The 21634-nt window shown below is 37.1% G+C and overlaps 2 protein-coding genes across 23 annotated transcripts in view; one reads left to right on the plus strand and one right to left on the minus strand.

The window, feature by feature from the left end:
• The window catches only part of LOC108976888 (supervillin), a 423491-nt gene that overhangs the window by 221436 nt on the left and 180421 nt on the right, over positions 1-21634 (minus strand). For 2 of the 22 annotated variants that reach the window (XM_018946302.1, XM_018946297.1), the window contains exon 1: positions 284-533. The exons of 16 other annotated variants lie outside the window; for them this stretch is intronic. The gene's annotated coding sequence lies outside the window, so the exon portion shown is untranslated. Of the gene's footprint in view, positions 1-263; positions 539-21634 lie in introns of those variants that run through there. 4 more of the 22 variants (XM_018946300.1, XM_018946299.1, XM_018946298.1 and 1 more) reach the window with 4 other exon arrangements.
• LOC108976892 (probable cytochrome P450 4d14) lies at positions 4975-6929 on the plus strand. The gene is made up of 5 exons (XM_018946314.1): positions 4975-5183; positions 5255-5641; positions 5707-5776; positions 5902-6479; positions 6548-6929. The coding sequence occupies exons 1-5, from the start codon at positions 5021-5023 to the stop codon at positions 6889-6891; spliced, it is 1542 nt and encodes a 513-aa protein (XP_018801859.1). The 5' UTR covers positions 4975-5020; the 3' UTR covers positions 6892-6929.

The raw sequence follows: 21634 nt of genomic DNA on the forward strand, positions 1-21634 counted from the left end.
TGTTTATTGTTATTTTTTTTTATATAAATATTGTATATTTAATATATTTTTCTCTTTTTTAACTAAAAATTCTTATTTCAGTTTAATCACTTTGTTTATTTTATTTATGTTTCCATCGTTAGTGCACACCATAAATAAATTTTTTTTTTACTTAGAATACTTTTGATTTTTTTATTAAATTATATACACTTCGTTTTATTTAAGTATATTTTAAAAATACTAAACCTAAAATATTTTCTTTAATTTTTATTTAGTTTCCTCACAAAATTGTATGGCAATTCACCTAAGATACAGTTATTAAAAGAGAAACCTAATTTCAGATCTTCACTTCCGCCAATAGAAGTCACTGCTAAACACAGAGCACACACTAGACATCCGTTTGGCGAAAAAACATCTACGAAACTGAATGAATTTCACTAACGTGCCACAAAAGTAAATTTTCAACTCAACCATAGCCAAAACCGAAACGCGGATGTGCTCGCACCGTAAACACGTTGAACGCGACACTATTAGCTACCTACTTGCCACTTGAAGATGCCCGCATTTGCAACTGACGGTCGCCGCATAAACGAAAGTGTCTAGAACTCTCACCAGACCAAGAGCGTACGGCGAACGACCACCGCACAAATACACCCACATGTGGGGAGCCACACACTAACACACATACACAAGCAGAAGGCACACGGAGGCACATAGAGCCAGCTGCAATCAAGTGTATAATAGAAACACATGTAGAATGTGTCAGCGGGCACACGAAGCGAAAGAATTAAAACAAAAACCGAAAAACATGAAAAGAAAATCAATTAAAAGAGAGAGTCGAGAGCTACAAATCGCACGGAGCAAGCGTTGGGGAAAATGTGTGTGTGCTGTAAATTGGAGTAAAGTGAAAATTCGTTAAAGCAAAAGTGCTGATAATAAATTTCAGAGCAAGTGCAGTTGCGGGAAACCCTCGTATGTATATGTGTGTTTGTGCGGGTAATAACAAAACAAAAATAAAAAACGAAATTAAAAACCGACAAGTTATAAATAAAGCCAAACAAAGCGGAATGGAAAGAAAACAAAGCGGCGGCAGCAGAATTTGAAATAAACCGCACATGGCAAGCTGTCCACAGCGCAGCAAATGAAAACAAACACACAGAAGGCGATGAGAATAATGTATAAATGAAATCGTAGAAATTCAATACATAGAAGAGCACAATGAAGAAGCGGCAAAAATGTATAGAAAGACTTTGCAAAACATGCGCTGCAATGCTGAACACGCTCGCCGTTGAAAACACAACACAAAACAGCTGATGCGACAGTGGGACAAATTGCAAAACAAATATATTCACTTATTGGAGAATAGTGTTACAAAATATTTGTTGAAATTAAATAAATATAATGGATTAATATTACTTATTAATCGTTAACTTGTTTGTTCTGACGCTCGAAAACCCTTCACAAGTGCATTTGTTCTAGCATCAAAGTGTATGGGTCAGATTAGATGGCTGATTAAGGATCGCACGTGGACTACTATATGTGGCTTTTTGTGATGCCATAGAAAAGAAGAACTCCTCTGCTCGAACTTACAACTCTTAGTAGCCAATTCGAATTTGCACAGGTGTTTAATTTTTATTCCCGCCAGCTTAGTGGGTTGTCTGAAGCTATGCACTCTCAAGGGCATAAGTCTGGACCTCCCAAACGCTGGACACACAAGAAAGAAGTGTTGGGTTCGATCTTGGCCCATAAGGCTTTTGCGACAGCATATGTGGCGATGGTGACCCAGCGATGCCCAAGCTTCCGCGAAGCCCAGCTATTTAGAAGTAGAAGACAAGAGGCTACGGGAGAACCAATCCGCATCCCATTCTGCCGATAGCGGTTCTAGGGTACCTTCCCAGCTAGCTCATCAGCTTTAAAGGTCTCATACAGGTCTTATCAAAAACACATTCTATGCTATTATTAGCGAGATTAGGCACTCTTCGACCAGCCCTGAGCGCACTGCTCAAGACTTGTATCGTCGCTCTGCTATCTGAGTGGATGGTCACTTCTCTAAAGAAGGCTACACTCCGGAGCGGCAAATCTACTGCTTGTTTAATAACTACAACTTCGAACTGGAAGACACTGCAATAGTCAGGAAGTCTGTAACTGAAGTTGATAGAAAATATAGTGGTCCAATAACGGCGATTGCTTCAAATTGGAAGCTTCTTGGGAAGAAAAGCACTTGTGCAAAATTTCAGAGCGATATCTCAAAACTAGCTGCTAATTTGCGTGTTTACAGGCAGCCGGACTTGTCTAAATCGACTCAGCTCGTCAGGCAAATCATTTATATATACATATGTATATTTCATAACCGTCGGATTTCTGCTGAGGGCTAGAAACTTTTTGACAAAATGAATACAAAGGATGATCCATTTAGATGTTGCCTACTTTTTTAAATAATAAACTTCAAATGTAAAGGGAATGTTTATTAACATTCGAAGGAACACTCTCTGGCATTTATTTTTTGAAAAATTATTTATTTTAAATACTGGTGAGACGTAGCCTCATATTGTTCATCCGTTAGCCCAATTTTCGATGACTGTTTCGAGCATTTCGACTGGTAACAGCCGAATAACACGAGTAAAGTTTTGCTCCAAGACCTGTATCGAAGCTGGATTATCCGTATAAATTTTAGACTTTATACATCCCCACAGAGAAAATGTCTGACGGTGTGATATCACACGATCTTGGTGACCAATCGACAAATTCAGGCATCATTGATCGTTACGTTCCCACCGGCATCATTTTTGAAGAAATATGGACAGATAATTCCACCGGTTCACAAACCGTACCAAACCGTTTTTCTGGATGAAATGGCAGCTTTCGAATCTCTTCAAGTCGCCCTTTCGTAATGACCTTCGACGTTGAACAAAATCTGCGTCTTCTTGGAACGTTTCAATAGCCCAGAGTCGCTTGGGAAGGTCGAGCGGCTTCAGTTCTTCCACAAGCTGTATTTTGCACACTTTCAATTTAAGATTTCGACGTAAAATGCACCAAGTCGTTTCATACGTCAGTTCGAATTTCTGCGAACGCTGCCGAGTGAACTCTCCACTATCTTCGTGCAGGAAGCTCAGTAGGTCGATTAAGTTGACCATAAGTTGAGCGAAACATTTTCTTCACAGAACGTGAATTTTCGTAATAAAATGTCAAACAATACTGAAAAAACAAAAGAATACCATGAGAACTTGACACTTGCTCTAGAAAAGAGTACCGTTACTTGGATCACCCGTCATATAATGTTACTTAGAATAATATTTCCAAATTTTGGTACACAGTAATTGATTTTACATCAGGATATGATGGTCTGGCGTGGACTCCCTATATGACGTAGACTTCAGCTGAAATTTAACTGATCAATAACAGTGGTAAGTATAAGACAAGAAAAGACAAAAGAAGATATTGATATTTTACAAAGAAGTCAACATAATCCTTTTGCAAAAGGAATCAAAAAAAAAAAAAAAAGAAAATGAAATTACTAATCTAATTATAAAGTTCTTAATAGCATGTTAAGACAAGTTGACTACATCAAACCCTGCATTGGACTTTATGATTGGATTAGTCAATGCATTTTTATTAATTATTGTTTCTGTCTCAGCTGCTAACTTTACACAAAAAAACTTAATATATTTTATAAAAACTCTACAGTCCAACGAAACAGGATTTTACGAAACTTTAATTTGATTGTATGTAGTTTTGGGGTCGGTCCTCAAACAATGCGATTGTTTTCACCTTGATCTCATCATTCTGTACACAGATTTCATATCCAATGATCCCCTTTTTGAAGCTGGGAAAGGGGCATAGTTGCCGACAAAGTTCTTTGACAGTATTCTCGTGCCTGAGCCTTTATCTGACAATACTAAGGACCTAAACTTCTAACGGTTGATCCAAGTAGAAGTACTTTTTTCAAGACCTTTTTTTTACCAATCACACGTGAGTGGTGTCAAGCTGACATGTTTGTTTGTTGACCATTGTTTGGCCTCTGATTATGGAAAAATTACACCTGAACAACTTTTACAAATCGTTCAACTTTATTAGGAAAATTCACGTTCTGTAAAGAATGTGTTTCGCGCATTTCGCTCAACTTACTGAGAGTAGTATTCGCAACACCATCACCCATCTTGAGAGCCAGCATTCATTGTTGGATAACATACGACCGAAAAGACCACGTTCAGCACGCAGTGAAGAAATTATAGCAGCCGTAGCTGAGAGTGTACACGAAAGCCGTCAAGAGTCGATTTGGCGTCGTTCGCAGCAACTCGGTCTGAAGTATGGAACTACTTGGTCAAGAGATTTACTGAAAGAAAACTTCGGTGAGCAGATATTTTCACGTTTTTGGCCGCTCGACTGGCAACCAAGATCCTGTGATATCACCGCGTTAGTCTTTTTCCTGTGGGGATGTGTAAAGTCTATGCGCACAATGATAGAATGAAATAAATGATCTTTCGAATGATAATAAACATTCGCAATTAAATTTGAGGTTTCTGTGTTTTTTTTTCCTCCAAAAAAAGGAGGGAACTTTGAAATGGGTCACACTTTATGTATGCTGAAACATAACCTAACTTACTACTCTGATAATTGGAAAATATGAAATTTGTTAAAATTTCCAAAAGCGTAGGGATCAATAACAGTCGTAAGTATTAAGATAAGAAAAAATAAAATAAAGAATATATTTTTTTAACATTTGATAATGAAGTCAATATAAACCTATTAAGATAGAAATAGAATTAAACTTATTTTTGTGTTTAAAAAGCATTACTAATCTTAAAAAAAGAATCAATAAAAATGCAATGACTTATCTAATCGTGAAGTCCAATGCAGATCTTGGTGCTTGATGTACCCAACTTATCTTAATAGTTTGTTAATCTAATCGGTTTTACAATCGAAATTTTTACTGCATTACTGCTGGATGAAAAAAATTTAATCGTCTGCGATATAATTGAGGTTTAGCCCGTAAAGGTAGTGGACGGTTTCTGTGGTTCTTGGTCGATTGAGTAATAAAACTATGTTCTTAACGCTTTTGATATCACTGCTGACGTTGCTCGTAGTCGGCGACTACTTGAAAAAAAGGCGACATAACGAGATTTTTAAGAAAAATGGCATTAACTCTATGCCAAGCCTGCCAATTATAGGCGTGGCACATCATCTCATCAAAAAGACACCTGCTGGTAAACAAATATTGAACAAGCAGGAAGTATAATAATAAAAAACAAAAATATTTATATTTCTCATTCAATAGATATGATAGAGTTCACTGGCGATGTGCTTAAAAATATCGGCAAAACCTGCAACTTATGGCTTTTAAACCAGTCATCGATTTTAACAGCAGATCCCGTATTTCTCGAACCACTCTTGAGCAGTCAAAAAGTGTTGACGAAAAACAATCTTTACGGGCTGCTCAGCCCGTGGTTGCGTGAGGGTTTGCTACTTAGCACCGGACCTAAATGGCATAGTCGACGAAAGATCATTACGCCCACATTCCATTTCAAAATCTTGGAAGAATTCGTCGGTGTTTTCGAGCGGCAGAGTAATGTTATGATGGATTTGTTGAGGGATAAAGCTGATGGTGAGACAGTGGTGAATCTGTATTCGTTTGTTTGTGCCATGGCGTTGGATGTGATAGCGGGTGGGATGGAGGTGTTAAGTAATTTTTAAGTATTAAATATTTAATTTTTGTTTTAAATTTACTAGAAACCGCCATGGGCGTGAAAATTCATGCGCAGTTACAACCAGATTTACCTTATGTGAAAGCCGTGCGTACGTGAGTATTGAGATATCATTAGGAGCCGCCGAGCTCGAACGATTAACACATATTTATAATGGTGAATTTTATATTTTTTGGCTCTTCAATATTTTGTGGTTCCGTACACTTATTTCTATGGTCAGCGTTTCGGCTATTACTTCGGCGCGTTTTATATCAGTGCTGCAGAGGTTCGATTTCTGGCTATGGCTCACTGCTAACTCCACATATAAGCAACTCCACAGTAGCATTGCGCTAATGCACGATTTCACCGGGAAAGTTATCGAAGAGCGACGAAAGCTGCTGGAAAAAAATATAAAAAATCCACAAGCAACACAAACCAAATTACACGACGACGATGACGAAGATTTTGGCCGCAAAAAACACACCGCTTTCCTGGATATGTTGTTGTTGGCAGATATTAACGGTCAACCACTCACCAACAACGATATACGCGAGGAAGTGGACACATTCATGTTTGAGGGTCACGATACCACGACTAGCGGCATTGCATTCACATGTTATTTGCTCTCGCGTCACCCGAACGTACAGCAGAAGGTGTTCGAGGAGATACGCGCTGTGATAGGTGATGATAAGCAGCGACCGATCACGTTACGCGATCTACAAGAACTAAAATACTTGGAATGTGTTATAAAGGAATCGATGCGTCTGTATCCGCCAGTACCCTCTATTGGACGGCATATTGAGCAGGATATTTATTTTGGTGAGTTAAGCAATTGTGGGCATAACCTCAAATCAAATTTTTCTATATAGAAATTTACAAATGTTTAGACGGCAAGCTGTTTCCTGCCAATACCAATGTGACAGTTATGATTTATCACGTATTGCGTGATCCTGCGTATTTCAAGGATCCCGAAAAGTTTATACCTGAACGTTTTTACAGCGATAATGCCGAAAAAATAAATACCTTTGCCTATGTTCCCTTCAGTGCTGGTCCACGTAATTGTGTCGGTCAAAAATTTGCTTTACTCGAGATGAAGAGCACGATTTCTAAGATTTTGCGTCACTATGAACTATTGCCACTCGGAGAGGACGTGCGTCCTTTAATGAACTTGGTTCTTGTTTCTTCAAATGGTGTTAATATGGGCTTAAAATCAAGGTTATGCATATCATAACTGATTCATGGATATGTTTAATCATTGAGAATGTTTTCTTGAAACTTTTTTTAACTTGTACTATTTTTTTCGATAATAAACTTTTTATTTTTTTATTTTTGATATATAAATGTTTCTTCGAAATATGTTTTGAATTTTGTTGTTGGAATATTTTATAGAAGTCCAACGTAGTCACCATCCAACTGATTTAATTATTTCATGAGGAGTCTTCTGAAAAGTCACTTCTTTGAGAAAAATCTGGAGGAAAAATGTACCAGCAGGATGTTTTAGATGGCTTGGAAAGGCAGCTATGCAATACTCGCTTTGATGAAGAGCATTGGATTTTCCAGCAAGATTCTGTTCCAGCACACAAGTAAAAAATGAAGCAATCTTCCTGGCAGAAGATTGGCCGTTGAGATTGGACTCCAATTCGAAAGTGGAAAGGAAAGTCTCAAAAAATTCTTTGCTTTGAGCAGCATTTTGTAAAGATTGGTCGATGACCAGCTACTATGCGACTGCGAGATCTTACGGGCCAAGAGCAGCAGATGTACTGATTTAGAGTTTCCAAACAGATTTAATCCTGATGTAACTTTGAGTTTTTACTGGACTTACTATATGGCTAAAAAAAAAAAAACAGTCGGACGCAATTTGCCAAAGTTTTATGGAACAACATTAAGTGGAGACATTCTGGCTTTTCTCCTATAATTTCTAACATCCGAAAGAACGGGGATGAATCATGCTGGCAGATATACCTTCGGCCAACAGGAAACATAGCTTAAACTTTCATTGGTCATCTTAACAAATTTGTGATCGGCTCAAGCGCTTAGGTACTACAACGGACCGACCTTAAAAGTTATTCGAAAGAGATTTCTGTTGAAATTTACTATTTGGCCTAACCTAATTGAATCGACTTCCGAAACTTTCAACGCGTCTTTTCTCGAAATGCTGTCTTCGGAGTCGGTGAGACAAATTCTCCGAAACGGATAAATAGATCAATCGATCACAGGCTCTTTTTAGCTATTTTTGTAGTTATCGAATGTACTAGGATTTTTGATAATGCAACTGCAATTAATATTATTTTGTTTTTCAGACAGGTGGCAGCACTTTTTGCAAAAAAACTAACAGAACGGAATAAAAGTACTGCTTTATTTCCAAACTTTATTTAATTTACAGTCATAATGTGGTAAACCATAACTGCAATAAATTTTTTTCTGTTTTTGAGACAGGTGGCAGCATTTAAAAAAAAAAATTACTGCTTTATTTCCAAACTTTATTTAATTTACAGTCATAATGTGGTAAACCAAACCTGCAATAAATTTTTTTCAGTTTTTGAGACAGGTGGCAACACTTTTTACAAAAAATAAAATTACTGCTTTACTTCCAAACTTTATTTAATATACAGTCATAATGTGGTAATCCATAACTGAAATTTAATTTTTTTCTGTTTTTCAGACAGGTGGTAACACTTTTTACAAAAATATTTACAGAACGCGATAAAAATTCTGCTTTATTTCAAAGGTTTATTTGATTTACAGCCATAATGTGGTAGCCCCTAACTGCAATTAATTTTTTTCTGTTTTTCAGACAGGTGGTAACACTAAATAAAAAATAAATACTGCTTTATTTCAAAGGTTTATTTGACTTACAGTTATAATGTGGTAGCCCCTAACTGCAATTAATTTCTTTATGTTTTTCAGACAGGTGGCAGCACATTTTACAAAAAAATAAAATTTTTCCTTTACATCAAAAGTTTATTTAATTTACAGCAATAATTTGGTAAACAGCTATTAATTTTTTTCACACGGGTGGCAACCCTTTCCTTTTCAAAATTTTAACAGATCGGGGTAAAAGTACTGCTCCTCGTCAAAAGTGTATTTATTTTACAATTTTACTTCCAATTACGCTAATTTATTTTGCAGCCTAGGTGGCAACTCTATTTACTACATTACACAACAAGTATTATACATATAAAGTAACATTTCATTCTTTTGTAATTCCGTAAGCATTCACAAGGAGATAAAGAAATCTGAGAAATATCACACGCAACTAATTCAATTGCCCGCCGCAAGTAGCCACAGTAAGTTCAAGACCTCGTGAGTTTCCATATAAACAGACCTCACATACACACATAAAGAAGATGCATAGGAAAAGCGCAAGTTCAAGAGCATATTCTATTCAAATTACAATTTACACATAAACTAAAGTTTATACTATATTCTTATATAAACATACATATGTATATGTGTATATGTACACATACATGTATAAATACAAACACAGTGTGACATTTTAATTAAAGTGACTTATGAATAAAAAAAAAAAATGAAACGTCAGTCAGGAGGTCGGTGAATAGCATTTTATTTATGTGATTATTAAATGAAGCATGTGTCAGTACATACATACGTATGTGTGTGTCTGAATGTGTAGGCATGGCGAAAGCGTACAATTCGCCTGTGAACTTCCTGAATCATCGCTGTAAACAAATACATACACACACATACATACATACAGAAATATTTATATAAGCTGATGCAGTATGAAGTCAATAAACCACAACATCTTCGTGCAGCTTTGTATGCGCCAACACCTTCATATTTAAACACACTTACACACATACACATGCGATTCAGTGGTGACTGCATTTACACATGTCATATGCAATTTATGTCTGTCTTTTTTCATTTTTTTTTTTAAATTCTGCTATATATTTTATGGCTTTTGTCTGCGGAATTGCAGGCAATAAACAATTGCCACTGCTAGGAAAACATATCTGCGTCACATACTCGCACATGTGATGACAGCGATAAGCAGGTAATGCCGAGATCCACGCCAAGATTATGTGAATTACTGCAGTCATCTCATAAAAAAATAATAATAAACTCATGCGAAGCCTCCATTATGCGTGATTAGTTTGATATTGAGTCAAGTTACCTTCGCATAATTAGTATTGAGCAAGAAATGCATAACGTCATATATAATGGCCGAGACTTCCTTGTTAATCAAAACATCTTTCATAATTTATTTAATGCGGAATACGTAAATTTTTGCCCACTGTGAATATCAAGAAAAAAAGTAGTGGAAACTAGAAGTCATCATTCGTTCGATAGAGTTCACAGTTTCTAAAATCTTTCACAATATTCCCAGATTTCGGCAGTGTTTAAGGAATTATGTATACCCACTTGCAAAGGGAGGGGAAAAAATTAGTGTTACTATAGGCGGATGCAAGCAATAATCGAAGGATTTTTCAAAATACAGATTTTGGACGGAATAGCGGATTCCTAAAAAAGGTCCTTTTTACACTTCAGAGTGGCTTAAAAATCCAAACGTTTATCAAAAATCGTATTCCTTCCATCATTACCTGACAAATATATCTGTGAAAATTTCAAGTGGATCGGCCTTTCATGAAACTTGGGACTAGTGTTCCGCACTCTAACAGGCTTAGCTTATATGTCAAAAATCACTGAGTAATTTGAAGCAGACATCGCATTTTAGGTTGTCCGAAACAGAGTTGGCGCATACTGGGTAACTCTAAATGACCTGCGGCCTTCACATTCTTACCAACTCCTGGGCAGGACTATAGCTTTGACATGGGTTGCGATTAGAAACTAACTTTTGCTTGAATTTCGGAAAAACTCTGTGCTGGTAGATGCTGCATTCTGCCACTTGAGTATGCCGGGGTGGAACTCAGCAGAAATGGCGTCTCCGTCCCGTGAAAACCATGGCAAACCTCAGATGTGTGGTAAGGGGCCAGCTTCCGGCCGAATCTTACTCCTCAGGCGAACTATAAAATATTGAAATCCCTCGCTGTGTACGCACGATTGACGAGTTATAGGGCTTGAGAGAACCGATGAACTTTATCAGCAATCACTGATACTGCTAAATGCGGAGTTCATCGATCCTCTCAAGGTGTTCAAGAGGCCCTAAATTATGGTTTTAGGAAAGTGACTCTGTGCGGTAGAGGAGAAAGATGAAGATGTCCTATGGATCATACCATGGAGGTAAACCCGATTCTATCAGACCTAGCTATAATTACCCTCTTTCAATCGAGATCCTAAATTGAAATCATACAAAAAATAAAGCTTGTGCAAGTACTGAAAGCCGTTCGACCTTCCCAAATGACATCGCTTCGCTCTATGAGTTCTGGAAAAGTTCTAAGAGGATCCGACGTATTCCAGCCAAACATTGTTCAGCGCTGAGGCCTATTCTGGCTTAATGGGTATGTACACAACCACATTTGGGACGAAGAGCAAACTGAAGAGATTAAGGAGCTGCCATTTCATCCAGAGAAAACAACTGGTTGGTGTGGCTATACATACTATATTTCTTCGACAATGGTGCCGATGGTAACGTAACCGTCAGTGGCGAATATTATCGCGTCACGATAACCGACTATTTGATGTCTGAATTTGAAGCTTGTGATCTCGACATCATCAACAAGACGGCGCCACTTCCCACACATCGCATTTCACATTTTGGGCCGGTCGGTTGGCCACCAAGATCATGTGACACGTTTGATGCTTTCCCGTGAGGATATGTAAAGTCAGGATTGTATGCGGACAATTCCGCTTCGATTCAGGGCATGGAGCAAAACATCACTAGTGTCCTTCGACAGTTATCAGTTGAAATGCTCGAACGAGTCATCAAAAATTGGACTCAACGGATGGACTGTCTGAGATGTAGCCACGGCCAATATTTGAAAGAGATAATTTTCAAAAAATAATTGCCAAATAATATGCTTCCGAATGATAATGAACATTCCCTATTAAATTTGAAGTTTCTGTATATTTTCTTTAAAAAAGTGGGAACCTCGAAATGCATCACCCTATATACATATATGAATTTGAATAAATAATAAATTTCAGCGCCTTTTGTAAGCATTTGTATTAATTAGTTTTTCACCACACTTGCGACTCTAATTATTTATTCAAAGTAACAATTGCGGCGGCACATGCTACCCACAACTCTTGCTAGATAACGGTTGCTACCGCTCATATGAGCTGTTATACGAGCTGTCATGTCAAATGAAAATGCAACGAGGCAGACACACGATGACTGACGGTGTCTGATCGGCAATGTTTGTGCGCCGCAATTGCAATCAGCTGATCGGCGCATATTTTTCCATCCATTATCTCAACTATGAAATATATAATGTAGAGTATTATACATATATGTATATATATACATGATATATAGTGGCATATGAATTGACATGCGCGAAGCAATTCAAGTTTTTTTTTTTTTGTGAAAATTTTATAAATTTTTTTACAATGTAAACAATGAGTTTTACAAGTCGACGGCATGCGGGAGCTTACATACACACATACAGGTACATACATATCTACACAAAGTCAAATATGTGCACTCATAATTGACTTTGCGCGGACGCAGCAGATCACAGCCAGCAAGCGCTGGTTTACGCGCGTTCCGTGGCTCGCGCGGCCCGCTGCTCGTGGGAGTCAACTAATTCGTTTTGCTTGAACTTTTGATGGGTATTTGTGGCAGTGGCCGCGGCCGCTCGCGATCGAAACGCTATGAGAATTGCATTAAATTTATTTATTGGCTTTAATGGACAACACGCCGATGGCAGGCGCTGATTTTTGCTCGCTGCTGTAATTAGTTTGGCGCGAGGTGTTTGCCGCTTTTACATACATACATACATAGTATATGCATGCATACATGTATACGCTGTCGTATGGTGATTATTGCACAATATATTGCAATTTTAAAGCTTAACATTCGTTCCGTTATTGAGTTTTGTTTATTTGCACATAATTATTTTGCTCGTTTGCAATCAATTGAAATCGTGATTTGCTTTTATTAAACATTGCTGTAAATATTTACATTCACGTTATGGCACATGGAACCACTTCCGTGAAATATTTGCTTAGTTGGTCGCGCAGATTTGTCTTCTTTGCTTTTTTTCAGATTATTAATAATTTATGCTTTAATCGAAGCCTTGAACTACTAAACGCGGGACAGTCAACAAGGAAGTATTGAGATGTTTCTACCTCGTCTTCTTCCATACGCCTTCTGCAGATGGCGTCTGGTAAGATTCCCAGCCTCACAGCATGGACGCCAAAAGGGCAACGGCTCCCACAACTATGAGGAGGCTAGCCGTACTGAGGGCAAATAGATTACTAGATATCTTGCAATCGATTTTGGACCAAAAAGATTTTGCGTTGTTAAGACTTCCAAGCTACTTAGGTTTTCCCAGATGATAAGTATATTTTTCTGCCCTGTTACTACCAACTGGAAGCATTTAGAGCTGGAAAGTATGCAATGATATGAATGATACGATATATCCAAAGTCTTATATGATAGTCTCTGCTTCTATACCATATATTTGAAAATAAAGGGAGTAATCTGTAAAATGAACTTCTCTCACTCAATCACTCACTTATTTAACCAATCTAGAGAGCATACATGAAAACGGACAACTTATTTTAAAAGATGTTACCTGGGTCGTCCTAAGTCGGCCAGTCCCAATTCGAAAAGATCTGCTGTAATGGTTATTGCTTTCGATAAGGGATTTTAAATTTTGGGAAGACTGAAAATCAGGCATTGTTATAGGCAAGCAACAAATAGATTGTGTTGACAATCAAAGGAAACGGGAATTAACGAATCAATTTCTCAGCATTTTACTTGAGAATTTCCATTTCGAGTTTCCTTATTTCTTTAAAAAAACAAACATGGAAACTTAAAATTTAACGAGGAATTTTAATATCAGTCGAAAGAACATTCTTTAGCATTTATTTTTCGAGGATTATCTCTTTCAAATGTTGCCCGCGACTACGTCTCAGATAGTCCATCCGTTGAGTGCAATTTTCGTTGTCTCGTTCGAGCATTTCGATTGGTAACTGGTAACTGGCGAATGACACGAAGTGGGATTGACCGCATAGACTTTATACTTTACATATCTTTACAGGAAAAGTCTAACGATGTGATATTTTACGATCTTGGTGGCGGATCGACTGGCTCAAAAAGTGAAATTATCTGCTCACCTTGAAGCTCAAGGACTTTCCGTGACTTTTTCTTGATGGATTTCAATGAAGCAATTGGATCTTAAAACGAGGTGTGAAGGAAAAGTTTATACAACTGTATCCAGTCGTAGTTGGTACATAAAAAATGAACTGTGTCTTTAATCACGAATAAAAATCGAACTAATACATAAAACGAGTTAAAAACCCGTAACTGAACCAGAGATTTCGCTGATATCTCAAAGCTCGAGAAATCGCTAACAGCGGAAGCTACTCAGCAAGTTATAAGCATTCGAGTTCGGGGCTGTCGAGTATCGAAGAGTAGAGATAAAATATACGTTAAATGGATGGAATGGTGCTAAGCTAAATGGCATGGCCATGTGCTAAATATGTTTTAGTTAACTTCAGTTGACCCCCATCTCATCGGATCAAATTTGAACCGGACTAACAAAAAAAAAAAAAAATCTACGTTTGCACATATTTTAATACAAATCTTTATTATCGCTCCAAAGACAATATAAGCCTCGGTTGCACTTCTGTGAATTTTGATTTTATTCGGTTTCGGCTCAAATTTGTAACCAGATGCCGGATTGTTGTTCTGTTTAGACGTCATATGCATAAAACCACGCCTCGATACGTGTGTTGAACGTAGGGTTCTCATTTACGTTGTCAAGCATCACTTTTGCGATCTCTACTCGACGTCGTTTTTGTAATGAGCTTTGGTAATAATCTAGCAATGACAATTTTCATACTCAAAACATTAACCAAAATCTCTGGAGTGGTTCTGAAGGATATGTCGTCATCCTTTGTTATCTGTCTGATGCCAACACTGTGGTATTTTTTCGATATTATCTTCATGAACAGAGGATGATGTACGATTCGCATGAGGCACGTTTTCGTTGACTACCAAATCTTCACTGAGTGAGGGCTCCAAAACACATTTTAATGTATTCCAGTCCGGGTTAAATATGATCAGATGATATATGAACACAAAAAGTATAATATTTTCATTTAATGCAATTAAATTTATTTACGGTTATAATTTTTACGATATATTATATAAAGCACACAGTTCCAATTTGTAGCGGGTATCAAAAAGTGTATGTCAAAGTACAGTAAAGGTTTGTAGAGATATATGTATATGCCGAGATATTGAAAAATGACAAATCTTTCTATTTGATGCTTGGAGACTTTTCTTTCACAATAGTCGAAATTCAGATTACAACAACAATTTATTGTGGCTGTGCTTGATTCAGGCCTTGGAGTGAAACATCACTTTGGATGAAATAGACCTTTAGAACCTGGGTCAATATTTTCTTAGAATTAATGTGAACTTTTCTACTTTATTGGCCTAGGTCCGCAAATTATAATTCTGCAAATTCTGCGAACTAAAAGCAATTACCAACTCAAGCGGTGGGGCGTGTCAGTACCAAACCCACGGACAGTGGCAACGCTGCATACAAAATTAGTTATGTGATTACAAAATAAGCGGTGATTATTGTGGCTAATATTTGCCAATATTTATTGTCAACATTTTTTTTCCTGCAATTATTATTTCTACCACATTAAATTTTCCAGTCATAAATGAACAGAACCAAATTGAATGCACGTGGCAGCGCGTGTGTGTGTGTGATTGCTGGCTGCATGGGCCGCATATTAATGTCACTTTGACGTATGCACTTCGGCTATGCAACGACAAATTTACATATTTTCGCAATAATGCAGAAAAATGCTTTTGTCGCATGTGTGGCTAGTAGTCAGCCAAGCGATTGACTAGCTGCTTTAGCCGACTAACTGATTGATTTTACACACACACATATGCATATACAAACATACTTTTATACAGATGTACTTATGTATGTGTACGATAGCACTGATGTATGGAGTCTCCGTTGGATCCGTCACTCGCTGTGTGCCATTGCGACTTCGAACGGCATTGACAATTGCAGTGCAGCGTCGCAGCGCTGGGAAGCCGCAATGCCAGTGCTGCTTTGTTGAGGCTGCGCTTAGATAGACGTAAGTGTCTGTGGACGTGCGCCGAATCTACAACGCGCTTATGCAAGGAAAATGGAAGTTACTCGGCGCAAAGCGAATAAATATACACTTTTTCATACAAATATTTGCTTACATACGAGTATGAGCATTTTATGAGTGCATTTATGGGCCAGAATGCTACAGCAAAGGAAGCCAATCGGAAATCCAACTTCATGCAGTAATATTATGGCATAATATTTTTATAGAAATCTGTGCATAAGCATCAATAAAATGAAATAATATTGTGAGTGGTACCAAATGTATAGGCAACAAATGAATTTGTATGTACATACGTACGAATGTCACACAGCGTTTAGGGGGCCCTGCATCAAACGGTATGAAGAATTATGTATCTTTTGCTTGGCAGATGAAGGTCACAAGCACAGACTTGGGATGCAAGGCTTTGAACGACGACTTCTTTACACAAATACACACATACATATGCATTAATATATCAATAACCAATTTCTACATATTTAAAGTTGCCACATTTCAAAAATTCTAAACCTAAAACACATTTCTGGAGTTTTTAACTAAAAATTCTCCCTGATCAAATTTGACCCGGACTGAAAAAAAAAACATCAAAATATATTTTCACGCATTTTAAAGGGTTGAATTTTCACATATTTTCTTTAATATAATATTTATATTGATCATCTTTTGAAGGCGATAATAAGGAAATTATTTTCTTGGGCTAAATATACTCTAATCAAATTTAACCCGGACTGACAAAAAAAAATCGAACTTAATTTTCACGCATTTTAAGGGGTTTTATCGATTTTTGATAAAAAAAAAAAATTTTTTGTTTTTGCATATATTTATATATATCGAATGTATATAAATTTGAGAATATTATCCGAAAATTTTAACTAGCTCCTCAAACAGTTGCGAAAGTAGCAGAGTATTTTTAAGAATTTTTTAACTTTATGTGATCGGTTCCCAAAATTTTAAATAAGTTTCTCTTGAAATGTTGAATTCAGAGTATGTGCGGAAAATTTCTCCGAAGAGCCTGTACCCATAGAATTGAACCATATATCTATATCGAACTGATCTAAGGAATACGATTTTTTACAATATCGATATTTTAAGTCGCTCTGTAGAAATATATCCAAGAAAAATTTTTTTGGAAACTCGCAATTTTGTCAAAAAGTCTTTCCATCATTAACATCCATCGTTTTTTCGAGCCTACACCAGACGAACATTAATGCGTTAAATGTCGTAGTGTCAAAACACTAACCCACCTCTTCCCTATAGCAGTATAAGGCCTGCATGAGAGCCTTGTATTAAGGCTAAACCCTATGTTATTCACTTTATGTCCTTATCAGTTTTTTTGTCAGTCTGGGTCTAATTTGATCAAATGGCGTATCGTTTTTGACCCAATTATGCATTCACCCAAATACAATGAACACTTTATTGAAGTACTGTCTGGATCTTACAATATATGCACATATTTCTTTGTTACGGAATATGTGTGTGCCAGCTACATCATTTCAACAATTCACCTAAATGTAGTTAATATTTTATTGTTGTAACACTAACAAAATTAACGTAGCATACATTTCGCATTTGAAAATTTTGTTGGTAAAACATGAAGACTTGTCATTCTGATTGAAACGGAGACAACGAGCTGAAAACTTTGACTGTAGAAAGATCTTCCATGCGAACGATGCGGTTTCGTTGGATTTTTATGCGTATCATAGAGTTTGTGGTTCTAGTTTTTTTGTTGTTGTTGATATCTATTCTCCGACTCCAAAGACCTAGACAAGGCGTTCCCAAGACAGTCCGAACAGCGCGAAAGGATCCAAATTCTTATCCAGCTAAGGACTGTCAACTAGGCACCATGCCTCGAAATTATTTCAGGAATATTTTCTGTCGCTACAACAACAACAATGGCTCCGAAGACCTTGAAGAGAACAGTTCTCTCGAATGCACTTGGAAATCACTTGGAGCTTTCTCATCTGAGTTCGTCATCGACTATTTTTATGAGTCGAATAATAGGACGGGAATGATGAGAGAGTTATAGAGAAGAGTGATCTGTTTTTCGATTGCCAACTGGTTGCAAAGTAACACCTGTTAGCAAGCGTTATTCTGCGATTGATCGCCAAGCTCAGATTGTTGGTGGAAGTTATGCAGGTGAAAAAGAATTATAAAACTTCATCTGGCATCGAATAATAAAAGTTTTGTTAACATTATAAATTCTAGCACATAAAATTGACACATCCTAATGCACAAATGCACAGTCAATCGCATTAAGTGGCGAAAAGTCTTTGCAGCAGTGCAATTTCCACATTATTATGAATCTTTTTCACTTAAGCAAATCGCTTTGGTGGCATTAATGCCATTATCGTTTGGAAACATTGAAATGCACTAGAGAATTCTCGCATGCGAGAAAATATATGCAGATATCAACGAGTCTATGGGTGGATAAAAGATTTGCGCATATGTGATTGTGTGTGTGTGTGTGTAAGCTGCTACTGACACTGCTGTCAAGGGCTTGGGTCTTGGGGCTTACGATTTCGCGCGAGTCTATAGACACTTGCATTTACTGCGTGCAGCACACACACACATACATACATACCAGTATGTGAGTATGGAAACAGACAATGGAAATTGCTGATTTGCGAGTATGACAGCTTTGCATTGCGATAATGGCACTTGTGTGGTGGAAATTCGCAAACATTTATGTGGGTTTACACCTACCCAAGCATATTTGCCGCGTTACACACGCGGTCCCCGACCGCAGCGAAGTGTTGCAGAGGTGGCAAGCACAGGTAGCGCGCGCTCATTTGCAAAAGTAGATTAGGTACGGGTTGTTGTTTTTTTGTAGCAATTTTTTTTATTATGTTGTTGTTGTTGTACAACAAAAACGATTCTTGTCGTTTTTTGTTGTTAAATTTTGTCTCAGTTGTGGTTGTTGTTGTTTTTTCTGTTGTACTTGTTGCACAACAAAAATTATTTCGGTTTTTACACACAGCTGCATAATATGAATTTTGCGTTTTAATGGCAAACAACAACAACACTACAATTTTTTTTTTTGTTTTTTTGTAAAAACAGCGTACCACAACAACATCAAAGCCATTATGGGCTTACGTGTGTAAAAAACGATAATTGCAATGAATGGCGCGCAAAGTGCAACAAACAAGCAAATCAGCAACAACAACAACAAATCGGTGTATTTAACCCGGCATTAGTTATGTGCAACCTACTTTTACCTGCAACGCCGTCAAAAAAACGTAAACGCCTCGGCGAAACGCTACGCACGCGAAATGTAGCACAAATATGAAAGCATTTTTGTTGCTGTTGTTAAATGCTTCCACGTACAAAAAGATGCGTGGCGCCTGCAGCGAACATTTCAACGGCATTCGCGTCTTTTACTTTATTAGTTTTTTTTTTTTTTTTTATTAAAATGTTAACAGTTTTTAAGCCGCTTGTGGCATGTTGCACGTTGTATTCACAAATTGTCGGTGCATGTATGTATGTATGTATATGTCCCCTTACACATGTCGCTTGCATGTTTTAATAACCATGACTGCTTTCCAAGTTGGCGACTTAAGTCGGCGGCGTGCTGGAAATCTTAGCCGAGCATATATGTAATATAACAGGTTAAAGGGTTAGGACTAACTAAAAATCATATGGAATTAATTTTAGTAGTGCCAGCTATGTGCCACACTCCGGGGACCTTTCAATTGACCCGTTATATAGCATAGACCTTATATCGTCTACTAGTTTCTCGTATATCCAAAAGTTGCACGTACGAAACCCGTGCCTATGAAGCAAAACTGTTATCAGGATAGTCGGATCTATTTAACCGGAACAGATCCGAATTTTAATCCGGCTGTCAACTAAGCAGCATTTCTCCAGGGGTGCTATACTCAAGAACAAGGAAAACAGGGAAGACGGCACATTCTCTAGAAAGAATTATGGAATAAAAAGATTGTGGAAAGGACAACTTTTGATAGGAGTGCTGCCCAAAATTTTCCACTTTCATGACATACATTTTATAGCTACATATATATACACTAAAATTTGGAGTCTCCAAGCACAAAATCAAATCCGATAGGTATCGAAAACTTTAGTTGCACTGCTCACTGATCAATTTAGAACTTATTGTTGGAGTTAGTCCAATTTAATATATAGAACTCGCTCTGGTCGACCTAAAGTTGAAAAAGTCGATAAAATTATGAAAACGATTGACTAGGATCGTCACATAAGCAGCTATGATATCGCTAAGGAACTTAACATTCAGCATCAAATGGTTTTAAACCATCTTAGAAGGCTGGCTACGAAAAGAAGCTCGATATTTGAATGCCATATGAATTTTCTGTGAAAAATTTAATGGACCGAATTAACATCTGCCATTGATTGCTGAAACGAAATGAAATCGAACCATTTCTGATGCGAATGGTAACAAGAGATGAAAAGTGGATCAAATATGACAATAATGTGCGAAAAAGGTCATGGTCCAAGTGTGGTGAAACTCAACAAATGGGCGCAAAGCCAGCATTGAAGCCTCGAAAGGTTATGCTGAGTGTTTGGTTTGATTGGAAAGGAATCATCCCCTATGTGCTGCTCGAGCCTGGTTGAACGATTTATTCTACATTCTACTTTTACAACTGATGAAATTGAAGTAAGCAATCGGAGAACAACGGCCATAACTGTTCAGCAGAAAGGGCTTCGTCCTCCATCAGGACAACGCTAGACCGCACACGTCTTTGATGGTGTCAATGCAAAACTCTCTTAAGGGGGAACCTGATTTAGAAGCATCAAAAAAACAATTTTTTTTTTTTGCTAAAATCTCTTTAAAAAATATCTAAGAATATGTCCGCAAAGTTATAGATGGAAATTCGAAATATTTTCGAAGCTAAGAGGAGAAAAGTGACCGAGCGGCTAGCAGATATATGAGCGATTGGGCAGAAAGCGAAAACTTTGACGCGCGATTTCTCGGTTGTTCATTTATACGATTTTGCTTAATTGGCGGGCAGGGCAGAAAAAAAATAAATGTCGTATGGAATTGGGTAAATTTTACTACCTTTGGCATTAAATTATCTTCTACTTACGCTAAACTAAAAAAAAAACTCAGAAAAGTCAAGTTTGAACTTTGAAATTTGAAACAACATAAAGTGGAAAATTTTTGGCAAAAAAACAATTTTTTTCATGTTTTAAAAAATTGTAGAATTTTACACTTTTTTTAGAACTTTTTTAGTTTAACTAGAAGATATGTTATTAGAAAATATGAATCTATTTAAATCTTTTATTTTTGATAGAAATTGCGATCTGAAACCTGCCGAGATGCATCGGGCAATTGCTTCCCAAAAACAGAATATAAAAGATTTTGTATTCAAACAATGTGAGAATGATGTTCAAATATATAACTATAAACCCCAGAAATTTCGTTTTAATTAATTAATTCTTTCCCTCCTAAAGACACCCTCAAAAAAATCGATTGTTCGAAGCTTTTAAATCAATAATAGAGTAAAGTTGGCTTCAAGAGAAGACGGTGAAAATTACTTGTCGCAGACTTTTTCGACTACACAATATATATTGCTAAGGACTGGGAAGCTAATTTTATTTTTACTTTTCGGGAACACAGTGGTAGAACTGGAGAAATAATTTTTGAAAAAGAAAAGAAATTCACGGCAAATTGAAACCCATCATAAACGAAAGATAAAATAACAAGCATTGATGGAAATAAAATATACGGGCGATCTAATATCGGGAGAAGAAAGGAGAAGAGCGTAACTTAATTTTTATAC

Source organism: Bactrocera latifrons, unplaced genomic scaffold, assembly GCF_001853355.1.
Source record: "Bactrocera latifrons isolate USDA-ARS-PBARC rearing strain unplaced genomic scaffold, ASM185335v1 scaffold_81, whole genome shotgun sequence".
Classification (NCBI taxonomy): domain Eukaryota; kingdom Metazoa; phylum Arthropoda; class Insecta; order Diptera; family Tephritidae; genus Bactrocera; species Bactrocera latifrons.